Below are 15,483 nucleotides of genomic sequence, written 5' to 3' on the forward strand. Positions count from 1 at the left end.
GCAGGAAAAGTGCCTATAGCACCCGTACATGACAGGAAATGTGTCCTCACCTGTTTATCATCATCATCATCATCATCATTTTTAGGGGAATTATAGGATGGTTGAGAAGGAGTACTGCTTTTCGGTTTTTTTCTTCTGGAGAAAGAAGTATTTTCCACATGTCCGTGGGGAAAATAGAAAAGATGCAGAAAAACACAACAAAGAAAAAAAAAAGCAATTTTGGACAACCCTACCTCATGCAGATTTTTTTATTTCAAGCCTTATAAATAGGTTATCATGTCATGTGTGTACATAATGGACCTCAAGCCACTTAACCTATTATAAGCATCATCCTGTACACACCATAAAAATTCTGGATAAACATAATTTTCAATTTAAAAAATTTCGTTATCAAAAATCTAAAAGAGTGTAAGAGTTATACGTAAAGCAAAAAAAAAAAACAAAACAAAATGGCCCTCCTTTGTCCTGCGCCCTAGGCCCTGTCTCAGGAGACAGGTGTCACCAGGCCGCTTGCTGTCTGTTTCTGTACCACCCTTGAGCTAAGACTGGCTAAGACTGGTCTTTACATTTCTGAAGCGGTTGGAAAAAATCTGGAGGGGAAAAAGAAAAAAATTTGTGACCTATGCAAATTGCATTGAGTTTAAATATATTTTTATATTTATATTTATATTTATATATAATACATGCACATATTTTATTTATATAATATATATTTATTGGGTCACAGATCATCTTTTTCCATCGAATGTACGACCACCTTCACGCTGTGGCAACTTCACCACCGGTTGCCATAGCAACCAGAGGATCCATAAAGCCAAAAGTATTTACCGTTTGGCCCTTTAAGAAAAAGTTTGCCGACTCGTGTCGTTTGATGAACGTCCTTCCAAACCTTGACTTAACTGGATAAAATATATACAGACGTATGAGTTTTGTAGTGTCTTTTGGGAGGTGGGGGATTACCTGAAAAGAAAATTACGCCACGGCACACAGATTGTTTTGTATCTGTGTCATTTTTCTGTTCTTGGACACATGCATGGTTCCCTCCCTGCCTCCCTCTCATCCTTCAGATTTCTGTTCACAGATAGGCTTCCCCATCACCCTTGTTAAAATTGCAACCTTCCACCTTCGGTCTCATACCCCCCCAGCACCCGCCGTGTTGCACTTGTATTGGTCCTTTCTCCCCCGACCCTGGAGTGTGGGGCTGGGATCTGTTTCCCTCCCTGCGGCCCCCCAGCTCCTGGCAGGTGAGTGTTGAAGGGAGGCACCCATAGATGGGCGCGTCCCCAGCGCTCAGACTCGAGCTTGGCCGCTAGGCGTGGGGGGAATTGCGCTCATGCCCGGGCGCTGACTCGCGGGTCCCCGCTCTGCCCGCAGACACGGCTCCTGGTCACACACAGTATCAGCTACCTGCCCCAGGTGGATGTCATCATCGTCATGACCGGAGGCAAGATCTCCGAGATGGGCTCCTACCAGGAGCTGCTGGCCCGGGACGGGGCCTTCGCCGAGTTCCTGCGCACGTACGCCAGCACCGAGCAGGAGCAGTCCGAGCAGGATGACGGTAGGGCGCGCGGGGTGCCTCGCTGGGCCCCCGCTGCCTCCCAGAGGTTCCCCCACACCCCCTCCGCGGTGGCCTGTCGGCAGCGGGCCAGCCTCTTCAGGGTCCCAACGCTTTGGGGGCCGCATTGAGAGGGGGTGCCAGCGCTTTGCGGTGGGGGCAGCAGATCTGGGCCCAAGTCCTGCTACTTTCCTGCGATGTGGCTCTGGGCCGAGCTTAAGTGTTCTCTCGGCAGGCACAGGGACGGTGGTGAGGTTCTCAAGAGGCTGTGGGAAGCAGTGACTTTGTATGGCATACTCTAGAACAGATGTGAGGGTCGTGGGGGTTGTAGGCTGCTGGTTGGCAAGACCTCGGTTTGAGTCCCATTGCCCCTCCTTTTTTTTTTTTTTTTTTAATGTTTATTTTTGAAAGAGAGAGGGTGGGGGCAGAGAGAGAGGGAGACACAGAATCCGAAGCAGGCTCCAGGCTCCGAGCTGTCAGCACAGAGCCCGACGTGGAGCTCGAACCCGTGAACCGTGAGATCATGACTCGAGCCGAAGTGGGATGCTTAACCGACTGAACCACCCAGGTGCCCCCCACTGCCCCTCTTACTAGGGTCCCCCAAACCCTTCTGAGCCTCAGTTTCCCCACTGATAATAACAGAACAGTCTTCTGGCACTCGGTGGAGATTTCATGTGCTGAATTCCATAGAGCCTTGGGCGTAGTGCCTGGCACACAGTGTTCGGGCCATGACAACTGTTGTCATTACCCGCCCCGGGAAGAGTGCCCATCTCTTCACCCCATGCCCTTGGCACCTGCCAGGTCAGTGCAGACCTGCCCCCTTCCCACCTGCCGCACCCACTGTGTCCTCTCGGGCCAGGACTCCGAAAGCTGGAACCTCACCCTGTCCTTATTTGAAGGCTTCTGTGGTGAGACTTCTAAGAATCTGTCCTCTCCTCTCTGTTGGCTTAAATTTCAGGGTATTGGTTTGCCGCCTTCAGGCTGCCCTGTGTTTCATCACTCAGACTGGCATCTCAGAGGCTCCTCTCCTCCCCTCTCTGCTTGGAGCTCTGACCCCACAGAGAGGGAAGAGGTCATCTGACACCTTTGCTCCTTGGCTCGCGGCGATTGCTAAGAATGAAAACGAGAGATTGCTCCTCCGGCCCTGATCTCCCATCTCCAGGAGCAAATTACAGACTCCCCCAGCCTCCGGGGCACGTTCTTTATGTGCTTTGTCCTCAGGGAGGCCTCAGATAGACTGTCCACAGGGGCAGGGCTGCGGGACTGCCTCGTTGGGCAATTTGCACGGGTGCTTTTGTTCTCGGAACGTCTGTGATACGGATCTAAGACACAGCTGCTGCTTGCTGAGGGCTTCCCGGGGCCCCTGTTCTCTGCCGGAGTTCCCTTGTTGACCCCTTCCATCGACTCACGAGGGAGTAGAATTGTTATTCCCGGTTCACTGGTGAGGAAAGTGAGGTTTAGGGAAACTTGTCCCTTCTGTGTCAGGGACGGCCGGGTTCCTGTAGCTGTGAATGGGGCCGGTCCCTAAGAAAGAGCTGTCTACTCTTCATCGAGGTAGTCATTCAGCAGATTTTTATTAAGCATCTACTACTATGTGTTGAGTGCTTGTATTAACTCCCTAGGGCTTCCTTGACAAAGTGCCACAGGCTGAGTGGCTTAAGCAACAGAAATTTAATCTCTCACAGTTTGGGAGAATGGAAGCCAAATACCGAGGTGTTCACCGGACTGATTCTTTCCGAGGCTCTGAGGGAGGGCTGTTCCACCCGTCCCCTGTCTTCTGGAGAGCTGCTGGCGGCCAGTGGCTTATGGATGCTTCACCCCCACATCTGCCTCCGTCTTTCACACAGAAACCTGGCGTGTTTCTGTCTCTCAGTTTCCCCTTTTTGTAATGACACCAGTTTTATGGGATTAGGGCCCACCCTAATGACCTCACCTCAACTCATTACACCTGCAGATAACTTGTCTCCAAATACAGTCACGTTCGGAGCTCCTGGGGGCTAGGAATTCAGGAATTCCTGGAACAACCCTGTTCTAGGTTTTGGGGAGACAGAAGTGAATGACATCTAGACAGATCCCTATCCTCATGGAGCTTGGAATCTGTTGGGAGAAAAGGGCAAAACACAAATCAAGAAATAAATGGTTTCCTAGAGTGTTAAGTGCTATGAAGAAAAAAAACCCACACAGGATGATGAGCTGGGGAGAGATACGGATGACACCTGGCCATGCAAGGTGGTCAGAGACACCCTTTCTGAGGAGGTGACCTTGGCATGGAAGGTTGCCAGCAAGGAGAAAATCCGGGGAACAGTGTGCTGACGCAGGGAACGGAAAGGAGGCTGGGGTGGCCAGACCATGGTGGGTGAAGGGACAGTGGTGGGAGATGGCCTTTCAGGGTGAGGAGTTTGGGGTTTGGTCTCAATGCAGCGGGCATCCAGTGAATGTCAGGGGCAGCAACTTGGCCAAGGACACACAGTGGCTGCTAGGCAGGGGTGGGACCTCAAGTCTGGCCTAAGTTTCAGTCGTCTGTTCCTTCCCTTGGTGCTTTATGTGTCTGCCTGGGGTCAGGGCTCATCCATTGCCTCTGCATTAGTGTGCTTCAGGAGCCCCAGTGGTTTGTCACGTTTTATTGAGATACAGTTGGCATAGCATACGATCCTCCCATTTAAAGCATACAGTGTAGTGATGTTTGGCACGTTGAGAGTTGGGCAGCCATCACCAAAACCAACTTTAGAACATTCCGGTCACCCCTCCAGAAAACCTCGTAGCCATTAGCAATCACTCCCCATTTTCTCCCAGCCCCCTAGGTCCCTGGCACCTGCTCATCTTTCTGCCCCTAGATTTGTCTGTTCTGGGCATCCCATGTAAATGGAATTGTAGACCGTGTGGTCCTTAGTGAGCTGGTTTCTTTCGCTTCCTGTGATGTTTCTGTGGCTCACCCGTGTGATAGCACATGTCTATACTTGATAACCTTTCTGTGGCTGGGTAATACACACCCCATTTTGTTTATTCAGTCAGGTGATGACAGGTCAAGTTGTTTCCATGTTTTGGCTGTTATAAATTGTGCTGCTCTGAACCCTCTTGGTATTAAAAGTGTTTCCTTTTGCAAGCGTGAGGCAAGAAATGCCTCCAGTTTATCATTTCTGGTGGGAATGAGTTTCTATGTGTCTCTGCTCTTGGGGCCGGAAAGTTCTGTCTTAAGTCTAGCCTGCTTCCCTCCTGCTTCAGGGTTGCCTTCCTCTGATTGTCATGCCACTGCCACGTGCTGGATGAGACAACCCCACAGCCCCTGTACGTCACAGTCCAGCTTCCTTCAGGTGAAAACAACCCTGTATGCTCTCTCAGGTGACACGTGTGCCTTTTACTGAATCTTTTTCCCCCGAATGAGGTCGCCCTCCTTTGTATCCAGGTGCACAGGGAGCATCCTTAAACTCTGCTGACCACAGATGGGTTTTTTCACTCCCCTTCTTCCACCACCGCCAACAGATCCAAAGCATTTGGTGCAGAACACGGAATACTGCCAATTACTTTTTTTTTTTTCCTTTTTTCCTTTGGCCACGTCAGCACTTAATTTGGCAATGAAAATGCCACCCTTGCACCACTGCAGGGTCATTTTCCCAATTTAGCCGTACAGCCTCCCCCAGAAGTCTTCAGCCCTGTGGGTCTGAACTCACACTGGGCGGCATCTTCACTTTCTCCCTCTCTCTGAGGGGCCCCCGGCACTGCAGCTTGGCATCGGGGTCCAATATTGCTCAGCTGTGGCAGGTTTCCAAGAGCCAATGACCCTGAATTTGTTTGAGCCACATTTTTGGCTTCCCCTAAAGGGAAACTTTTTTTTCCCTTGTTGGATTAGTCAGATCTTTTTAGAACACCCAGGCTGAAGGGGGAGAGTGGTTGCTTTGGGGGGATTCTTTCCCAGGGGGGTAGGGAATAGTAGAGGTAACCGGAAGTAGGCTTAGGAAGAGAAGATACTGACCAGTCCTGGCAGGGATTTATTCCACTGATTTATAGGAAACTTTTTTCTTCCTTTTTCTTTTCTTTTCTTTTCTTTTCTTTTCTTTTCTTTTCTTTTCTTTTCTTTTCTTTTCTCTTCTCTTCTCTTCTCTTCTCTTCTCTTCTCTTCTTTCTTTTCCCTTTCCTTTCCTTTCCTTTCCTTTCCCTTTCCTTTCCCTTCCCTTTCCCTTCCCTTCCCTTCCCTTCCCTTCCCTTCCCTTCCCTTCCCTTCCCGTGGCAAAGAGAGTTACAAACTGACTCATTAACCTTTGTATGCGGAAGGTAAAGAACCTTCCTATGTACTCTGGTGTCTTTATTAGGAAGACTGCTCTAAAATTTACAGCAGTGGTTTTTAGCAGGGGAACATCTGTGCCTCCGAGGATACTTGGCAGTGTCTGGAGACTTTTTCGGTTGTGACAACTGGGATGGAGGAGGGCAGTGCTAACACAAAGGGTGGAGACCAGAGATGCTGCTAAGCATCCTACAATGCACAGCACTCTCCCCCCACACCCTCCCCCCCCAGAAAATAGAGCATATGCTCTGACTCCACGCTCCCCAGGTTCTTTCCTGTCATCTTGGGAGAAACACCTTTCTCCCACTTTTCAGAACCTTACTTAATTCATCTCTCAACCTCATGTCTAATTTTTTGTTTTTCAGATTTTTGCTGACAGTTTCTTTTTTTTCTTTTTCTTTTTTTTTTTACTGAGTAGGGAATCAATATGTGCTCATTTTAGACAGCTGGAGGCTGCAGAAAAACCCACAAAACCAGGAAAAAGAATGTCCATCCACTCACCCACCTGCCAGAGTGTTTGTCTGTGTCTGTCTTGCCTCGGCCTTACTCCCGAGCAGAGGAGTGCCCTCTGTGCATTCAGCCATCAGGTCTCCTTTCTTTCTTTCCTTAACAGTGGTAACAGTGGGTCATAAGCACCGCCCCATATTGCAAAAGTCTCTCATAAACACCCACCAGCTGCTGGAGAGTCCAGCATCCAGATGGCACATTCCTTTAGGCTGTTCTCAGTAGCCATATTTCTTCCTCCTGAGTACGAAGAACTTTCTGGGCCTAGGCTGGTGGATTGGGCCAGGCGATGCAGCCGGTCAATTCCGTTTTTGGTCAAAAACGAAGCGTTGACTGTAACACAGCGACTTGGGATTCTTCCCTTGAGGGAGGTTTGCCTGCTGGCCCGTGCCCAAGCAGAGTTCCAGAACCTTCTTGAGAATAAACAACAGAGCTCCGAGGTGCTGGTTTTGAGGGCCGGTGGCTGGCTGGACACGGAGCCCAGGCAAGGGCACTTAGGAGGTCCAAGGGCAGGGACCCTTACACCCCAAGGGTAAGGGACAGCCCCTTACCTGGTACCTGGAAGCACTGGAAGAACATGTATTGGAGTAGAAGTTTGGTGCCTTTGCTGAAAAAAAAATTCTTGCTGTTTAATAGCACCCCCCACTCCCCCCTTTCATTTTCCACTTTCTCTGCTTTAGTTTTCTTTGTGGTACTAACCACTGCCTGACAGCCAAGTCTAGATCTGTTACTTCGTGTATTATCTCTCTGTCTCTCTTTCCCTTCCCTTTCCCTTTCCCTTTCCCTTTCCCTTTCCCTTTCCCTTTCCCTTGGAATTTAAGCTCCATGAGGGCTTTTTGGTCACTTGTATATCCCCAGGACTGGGAACAGTGCCTGGCACACAGTAGATGCTCAGTATAATGTGTTAAATAAGCAAATGGATGCATGATGCCTTGATTATTGAAGGCACATCCTACGTAAGCTTTGAACATTAACACAGCTGTATAAAGATCCCAGATTAGACGAAAATATGCGTTGATTTTACCCATGTCTCCAGGGTTGGTTTAGAAATCAGCTTTACGGGGCGCCTGGGTGGCATAGTCGGTTGAGCATCCGAGTTTAGCTCACGTCATGATCTCGTGGTTCATGGGTTCGAGCCCCGCATCAGGCTCCGTGCTGACAGCTCAGAGCCTGGAGCCTGCTTCAGATTCTTTGTCTCCCCCTCTCTCTGCCCCTCCCCTGCTCATGCTCTGTCTCTGTCTCTCAAAAATAAACATTAAAAAAAAAAATTAGAAGAAAGCAACCAGCTTTGTGGGTGTGGGATGTGAGATGGCATCATGGTGGCCAATGGGGTGCCCATTCTGGCCCTGGAAGGTCATCTCTGCTTCACTTGGCCATTGATGTGTTAATCTGTCCATCTGCGTGTCAGGTGTGTACAGAGCGCTTGGTGTGTGCCATGGGGACACCCAGTACTTGAGCCACTGTGTGGAATGGTGCCTCTTGGATTGTGCAGTGCACGGTCCGTTACACCCTACATGGCCATCCAATGTGCCTGATGATGGGAATAGAGTAGTGGAAAAGACCTCCTCTCTGTTTTCAAGAGCTCACAGTTGGATGGTGGAAACAAACACCAAATAATCAACGACGTGGTGGTGCTAACCGCAGTGATGGAGGTGAGCCTGGGGGGCTGGGGGCGGACCAAGATGAAATCTGAGCCAAGTCACCTTCTCTTCCCCTTTTCTTGGCTCCTTCTGTAGCTGGTTCAGAGTAAGCTTCCTTGTGGCCCAGACCCCTGTCGTGAGCAGCGTCCGACCTCGAGGAACTGAGGGCTGTGGGCTAAGTAAGCAAGTAAGAAAATAATTTTAAATGGCCCCTTGGTTTTTGAGGGCCTGCGCAGGAAGCCCAGGCCCTGGCGCCCAGTGGCCCAGAGTCAAACGGCAGTCCTGCCACCTGTGTGAATTTGGGGGCAATGACTCCCTTTCCACAAGTCAGTTTTCTCACCTGAAACGTGTGATAGAGTGGAGGCCTGTGTGCGGTCCCCCAGCTGCCACACCCACCCCACCCAGCTGTTACACTGTGACCAGTGCAGACAGAGGGTTGGCTTGCATTTTTCTAGATCTTTTTATGTTTGACATGGTTATAACTTTTAGGGAAAGGGCTGGCCCCGTGCAGTGTGCTTGTCAGGGATCTACCCATTACATGTGGGATGGGGCCACTGAGGCACAGGTGCAGCAGGCCCCTTGAATAGCTTTGCCCCTCATCCTTAGGAGATAACATCCACCCATCCCCTCTGGACATTTATTTTTTTATTTTTATTTTTATTTTTTTTTAGAGTGCGAGATGGAAAGAGGGGCAAGTGGAGAGAGAATCTTAAGCAGGCTCCACGGTCAGTGCCGAGCCCAACGTGGGGCTCGATCCCCTGACCCTGGGATCATTACCTGAGCTAAAATCAGGAGTCAGGCTTTCAACTGACTGAGCCATCCAGGTGCCCCCACTCCAGGCACTGGTCCTGTAGCTGTGTGCTTGGAGAGAGGCCCTTGACGGTCTGCAGACCTTTATTGGACACCTACTATGTGCCAGGCTTTCTGGTGGACCCTTGGGGATGTAGTCTGAATCCCCAGATCTACTCATCAGCTTGGTGGCCTTGGTTAAGCCTGACTGCCATGTAGGTCAGATGACCATGATATGAGCATGTCTTGAAGGAGATCTTGTCTACAAAATGCTTGGCACGTAGTGGATGGACAGTGAATGGCCACAGTGTGGTTATTATGATCCCATCCTTACTTGCTGGGCATGGGCAGGACCTAGGCAACCCAAGGCAGAGCCGGGAGATGCCTGATGGAGTAACTGCAGGTGTCTGTGGGCGCCCAGAGGAGGGCTGTCTGTTAGCAGAATTACAGCAGGGAAGGCTGTGCTGGCTCCCTCTGGCGAGGTAAAGGCATCACCAGCCACTGGAGTGGACCCATCGCCCCTGCCTTCCTTAAACAGCAATATGTCTTAAGGGTCCAGACGTAAGGGCTCTTCCGTAAGCCACAGAAGCCGACTCCGGCTGCTGAAACAAGGAAGAGAACCGGGTAGCTCAGAAATCAAAGGCCAAACCAAATGAGCAAGACTCAGGAAGTAGGAACTCCGGGAATCCTGTTCCTTTAGGACAGATCAACCCAAGCTGTCTTTAGTCCTGGTCGGGTCACTGATAGTTCAAAGTCATGGGGAATGGGTTCCTTGGACTAAGCTTCTGCCCTTGGGCAGAGCCCCCGTGGCCTGCCTGTAGGAAGAGACTGTAGGAAGAGGGAGGGGCTGACGCCTTGCAAAGAAGGAAGACGGAGTGGTGGATCGACCCATGTTCACGTTGCCCCCCTAGGACTCTCAGTCTGTCTCCTTTCGGTGGAGAGTTTTCCAGCTGCCCCAGCTGCTGTATCAACCTGTGGGCTAATTGGGTTGAGAAAGGGGGTCACGGGAGGCCACTGTGAGGTCTCCCATCCAGACCTTATGGCTCATACTGGGTGAGGAGCAGAATGGGAGGCTGAAGCTTGCACAGGGCAGCCTGTGCGGCCCTGAGAGTGGGGCTCTCTGAAGCCCTTGCCACAGCGCAGGTGTCTCTGGGCGTGTTTTTGGGCATCCCTGTCCCTGCACAGAGAAAGACGGTCAAGGCCAGGCCGGGGCCTCCAGTGCTGGGCACATATGTGGCTGTCCTTGCCTGCATGGAAAATCCTTGTTAGCATTCTTCTCTGTGATGTAGTTTCTTTTTTTAATTAAAAAAAAAATAAGAAAGATGCTGCATTAAAAAGAAACGTATAGGGGCGCCTGGGTGGCTCAGTCGGTTGAGCGTCCAACTTCAGCTCAGGTCACGATCTTGCGGTCCGTGAGTTCGAGCCCCGTGTCAGGCTCTGGGCTGATGGCCCGGAGCCTGGAGCCTGCTTCCGATTCTGTGTCTCCCTCTCTCTCTGCCCCTCCCCCGTTCATGCTCTGTCTCTGTCTCAAAAATAAATAAATGTTAAAAAAAAAAAAAAGAAAGAAACGTATAAAGCAGTGATTGTCAATCTTGGCTGCACCCCGTAATTATCTACAGAACGTGTTTCTAGGTGTGAGTGCTGCTAAGTACCACCGTGGTGTCTTTCCCTTACCAAGCCCCGTGCACGGTCTCATCCTTCCTCCCGCTTACAAAGGTAGCTGTGACTCCCGCTTTGCAGATGTGAAAGTTGAGGCTAAAGGAGGTTTATTGCTTCCCTAGCCCACACAGCTGGGAAGTAAGAGAACACTTCATTCCTGACTGTGCTCTCACTCAGGATGGACGCCTGGCCTCCCTGCATGCCGTCATTGCAGGGACCGAACCTGGGCGGGGGGCATCCCCGGGGGGGGGGGGGAGGGGGTGCGTCCTTCACAGCCAAGATGGAGAATCACCAGCTCAGAGCTCCCCGCCCCCAACGCGGGAATGGTTGCCTGCCCCGCTCTGCAGTGTCTCATCTGAAAGAGCCTGCCTTTTTGCATTCTGTGCCATTTCACGTCCCATCAGCATGTTCCCAGGGTCGCCCTGCCCTTGCCGGCTGCGTATTTGTCCCTTTAGTAACATCTCCCCCGCATGCCCTCCCCTCCTCTTCCGGGCCAGCCCTTTGGAGTCCTACACCGTGCGTCTCTCTTGTACGCTCTCTCTTTGTCCTGGGAGCGGCGTGCAGAGTTGAGTGCAGAGCGGGGGTGATAATAACATACAACCGAGGGGTCGGGAGAACGAAGGCAGATATTGTATGTCAGCACAGCGGCCACCCCTTGTTTAATAAATGTGAGCCACTGCCGTCGAGGTTACGGTGATGAGTGTGGATGCTGAGGGTGTGACTCCTGGGACGGGGGCACATGCCTGGCTGGTATTTCTCACAGTGGCTCCACCAGTCGTCAGGGAAGTTCATCACTGTGGGGGAAAAGGCACTGCTCCAGGCACCCTCTACCCTAGACGTCTGGACCTCCCCACGATCTGGCAACTGAAAACTGGCCCTGGGAGGTGCGGCTGGAGCGCCTTTCCGGACTCCTCCTGTTGGCTGATGCTCTTGTCAAAACTGGTTGTTATTTGAGTACACGCCTTGCTCGGGATGCTTAGGGACCCGTGAGCTGTGCCCTGGCCCCTTGGACTAAGCTTCATGCAGCTGAGACGCTGTTAGCTGCACTGCATTATACCTGTTGCTGCCGGCACAGGGCACCCTCCCCTGCGGGGCCCTCTAGGTGGTCGCAGGCTGTCACCTGTGGCCCAAGGGAGCCAGCAAGCAACACGTATCTCCCGCACCTGCGCCGGGAGACTGTCTGTGGCCTCAGCCAAGCAGCTCCTGCTTTCTGAGCTTCCTGGGGGTCAGGTTATCTGCGTTCAAGTGATGGGTTTTCCTCAATGTCCTGGGTCTTGGTGTCCAGCTCCTGACATCACGATTTCCCTCTCTCCTGTCTTCTGCCCGGGTTAACAGGCATCAGTAGTCCCGGGAAGGAGACGAAGCAGATGGAGAATGGCATGCTGGTGACGGACGTCGCGGGGAAGCAGCTGCAGAGGTAGGGGGTACGGGCGGACCCGTTCCTCCGGATTCTCCAGGCGCCCTGTCTCTGCCACCTGCCTGGGTTGGGAGCCAAGAGGGATGGGAGTGCCGGCAGCCTGTCTGACCTACCGAGACCAGGCCTTCAGCTCCCCAAGGTCTTAGAAGATGTGGGCTTTCTGCCTCCTTTCCCAAATCATTAGGAGACCTCACCTGGCACTGTTCACCAGATCACACCTCTCACACAGGCTTCCAGATTTAACCATCTGTCTGCACTTGGGACACTCAGGTTCCGCACATGATATTGATCTTGGCTCAAGTCGTTCAAAGGGGCTTGGACCGGTCAGGCTGTAAGAGCCAGTATTTGAATCAAAATGGTCACACGTAGCGACCACGATGTTCAATCCACCATTAGGAGCCAGTCATGGCACCAGCCCTGTATGGTCTGTTGAAATCTTACCTTCCCATTTTATAGATGAGCAAACTGAGCACTCTCCCTAAGTCATGCAGCTGGAGAGAAAGTGAACTTTTTTTTTTTTTTAACATTTATTTTTGAGAGACAGAGACAGAGCACAAGCGGGGGAGGGGCAGAGAAAGAGAGAGAGAGAGGGGGGCGGGGGAGGGACACAGAATCCGAAGCAGGCTCCAGGCTCTGAGCTGCCAGCACAGAGCCCGACGTGGGGCTTGAACCCACGAACTGTGACATCATGACCTGAGCCAAAGTCAGATGCTTACCTGACTGAGCCACCCAGGTGCCCCGAAACTGAGCTTGGATTCGAACCCAATCCTGGTCTCTGAGCCAGTGCTCCAAAGGTCTAGGCTTTGCTGCTTTAAAGGAGGTTGTTTTCAGCTAGATGGTTTGGGATTTGGAGGAGCAGCATTCCATGAGCCTGCTTGCTTAACCTCTCTGTGCCTCAGTTTTCTTATGTGTCAGATAGGGTCTGCGGTGTACCTACTGCAGGGGGCTGGCTGTAGTGAGACGGACACCGTGTAGTGCCTGAGAAGTACTCAGCACAGCACCTTGCTCCATCAGCACCCAGTAAACAGCACTCACTTCTAACTGGGTGAGCTGGGGCTGCCTGCAGTTATCCTGCTCCGGGTGGGGGTGGATTCCACAGACACTGGGCTGGGAAGGAAATTGGCGTGAGTAGCTTCTCCCATCAGAACACTGCACACAGTAGCCCCCTAGACTCCTGATTTTTGTTGTACGGGACAGGTGGAAATAATTCCTGCTCTGTTGGTGCACCCGTCAAGGCAGTGAGCTAGCTACATGTGTGTAAGGCACGTAGAACTGAGCCTCACCCCGGGGCTGTGGGGGCACTGCCGGGATTCAGGCACATGATCAGTCGGTCATGGTTGCTGCGATTGGAGAATTTGCTGAGAAAACCGACATAAGGCAGCACCTCGAGGTGGTCCTGGGACCTACAGGTGGTGATGGTGGGGGGCTTGCCAGGGAGAACCATGAGCGGACTGAGCAAAAGCGTCAGGGACACTGGGCCTAACAGTTGCTTTGTAACAGATGACCTCAAACTTACTGGCTTGTCATCTCCTAGTTTCTGTGGCTTTGGAAGATCTGGGCACGGCTGAGCCGCTTCGTCCATTCAGGGTCTCAGACGAGCCACATCCGAGGTTGCTGGCAGGCTGGGGTCTCATCTGAAGGTTCGGCTGGGGAAGGATCCACTACGAAGCTCACATGAGTGTTGGCAGGAATCAGTTCCTCAGGGGCCGGATAACTGTCCTCAGTTTCTAACTGGAGCCCCTTCCGCTCCCAGCTGGCCTGAGGAGCTTGCAGGCTTCATGAATGCCTGCAAACCAAGAAGGCAGTGGGGAGAGTCCCCAACCAGGATGGAAGTCACATCCCATCCCTTTGCCCGTGTGGGACTGAGCCATGGCTCAAGAGAGCATTCTTGTGCATATGCCCACGCACGCCTGCATCATTCTCCAGGGTGACAAGTTCCCAGGGGGTGGGGCTACCTCGGGGAAGGCTCTAAAGAGGGCTTTGGGCCACACGATCGGTGATAGTGTATCGTGGTGTTTAAAGCTGATGACGACCACCAGCAGGCCAGAGATGCTTCTTGAGCACTGCCTGCGTGAAGGAACATCTTCTCCGTGGGGTCCTGTGTCGCGGGTCCCCTCCCTGGGTCACGGCTGTGAAATCAGAGGATTGAACTAGCTTGATGCTCTGCTGGGCTTGCCTCTGTCCCCGAGGCTCCCGTTTGGTTGACGCCCGTGTGCCCTGCTTTCCCCAGACAGCTGAGCAACTCTTCCTCCTACAGCGGGGACGTTAGCCGCCACCACACGAGCACCGCCGAGCCGCAGAAAGCTGGAGCCCAGGACGAGGACGCGTGGAAGCTGGTGGAGGCAGACAAGGCTCAAACGGGGCAGGTGAGGACCGTAGCTGGCGTCCCTGTGTGCGGGGCCCTGTGCAGAACACCTTGTTTATGTTCGCTGGTGTCTTGCCCCTCAACAAGCCTATAAAAGTGCCATTTCCCAGTGCTGGAAACAGGGACCCGAGAGCCTAAATGACTTACCCAAGGTCGCAGCCAGGGGACGGCAGAGCTAGGATTTGAACCCTGGCAGCCAGACTCCAGGGTTGACGTTTGTAGCCTCTGCTCTACTGACCACCACCTCCTTTGAGCAGCTGGGGGCTTTCTGTAGGTGACCTGGGTGCTCTAAATCCTGCCTTCCCACGTGTGGGAAGTTGTGTACAAGGTAAGGTTGCCTCTGAGATAACATCTCTGTCGCGTTGCGTAATGAGAGTCTTTGATTTCTGTTTTAACCCTAATGATTACCTAGAAAGTCTGAGTTAGATGCTCGTTTATCTTTTATGCCTGTCTTAGTCTGGTGAGCGGCTGTCACAGAAAACCATAGGCTGGGTGGCTTAGAAGCAGCCTGCCTTTATTGCTAGCACTTCGGGAGGCTGGCGAGCCAAAGACCAAGGTACCAGCAGGCGTTTCTAGAGAGGGCTTGCTTCTTGGTTCGCAGACAGCCGTCTGCTCTGTGGAGCCACTCCTCTAAAGGCACTAACCCTGTTGTGAGGGTTCCGTCCTGAGGATCCGACCGCTTCCCCAGAGCCCCACCTCTTCATACCATCTCCCTCGGGGTCAGGATCTCAACATCCAAACTTGGAGGGACACAAACATTCAAGTCTGTAGCACTGACAGGCGCTGACGTCTTCTTGTCCCAGGGAAAATTGGTTTCAGGCCCTTGTTTTCTTGTATGTGTTTTATGCTCCCCTGTTTTGGGCGTGTGTCAATAATCTTCCATTTATGGTAACGATCCAGAGTTTATTTTTAAAAATACATGTGGTATGTTTTTTAAAAAAGGGGGAATGGAATTTTTAAAATAAGAAGTACACACCCCATGTGGGGTGGTTCAGGAACCAGCGAGGTCAGGACACCGTTCTCTGAGATCTACCTGGATGCATCCGGAAGCTCCTGGAATCCTCCGTTTCAGGCTTCTTCTCTCCTCTTCTCATCGCAGCCTTGGTCAGGGGTGGAGGTGGCTGTAGTGTATCCTCCCTCCTGTTCTCGCTGGTCCTCTGGGGAGCGACCCCAAATCAAAGACCGGAGAAGGAATGCCGGGCCCACTTAGTGCTTATTTAATCCCACACCGCCCGGTATTACCTGCCTTTCATACGCCGGGACAACAGAGCAGGG

The 15,483-nt window shown here is 52.1% G+C and overlaps 1 protein-coding gene across 4 annotated transcripts in view; it reads left to right on the top strand.

Moving 5' to 3' along the window:
• Positions 1-15,483, top strand: part of ABCC1 (ATP binding cassette subfamily C member 1) — a 139,120-nt gene that overhangs the window by 101,826 nt on the left and 21,811 nt on the right. For 3 of the 4 annotated variants that reach the window (XM_027043173.2, XM_053213331.1, XM_053213330.1), the window contains exons 19-21: positions 1,375-1,558; positions 11,762-11,843; positions 14,074-14,209. In XM_027043173.2, coding sequence (XP_026898974.2) covers positions 1,375-1,558; positions 11,762-11,843; positions 14,074-14,209 — 402 coding nt within the window. The remainder of the gene's footprint in view (positions 1-1,374; positions 1,559-11,761; positions 11,844-14,073; positions 14,210-15,483) is intronic. The other variant, XM_027043174.2, reaches the window with a different exon arrangement.

Source organism: Acinonyx jubatus, chromosome E3 (assembly GCF_027475565.1).
Source record: "Acinonyx jubatus isolate Ajub_Pintada_27869175 chromosome E3, VMU_Ajub_asm_v1.0, whole genome shotgun sequence".
NCBI classification, from domain to species: Eukaryota; Metazoa; Chordata; class Mammalia; order Carnivora; family Felidae; genus Acinonyx; species Acinonyx jubatus.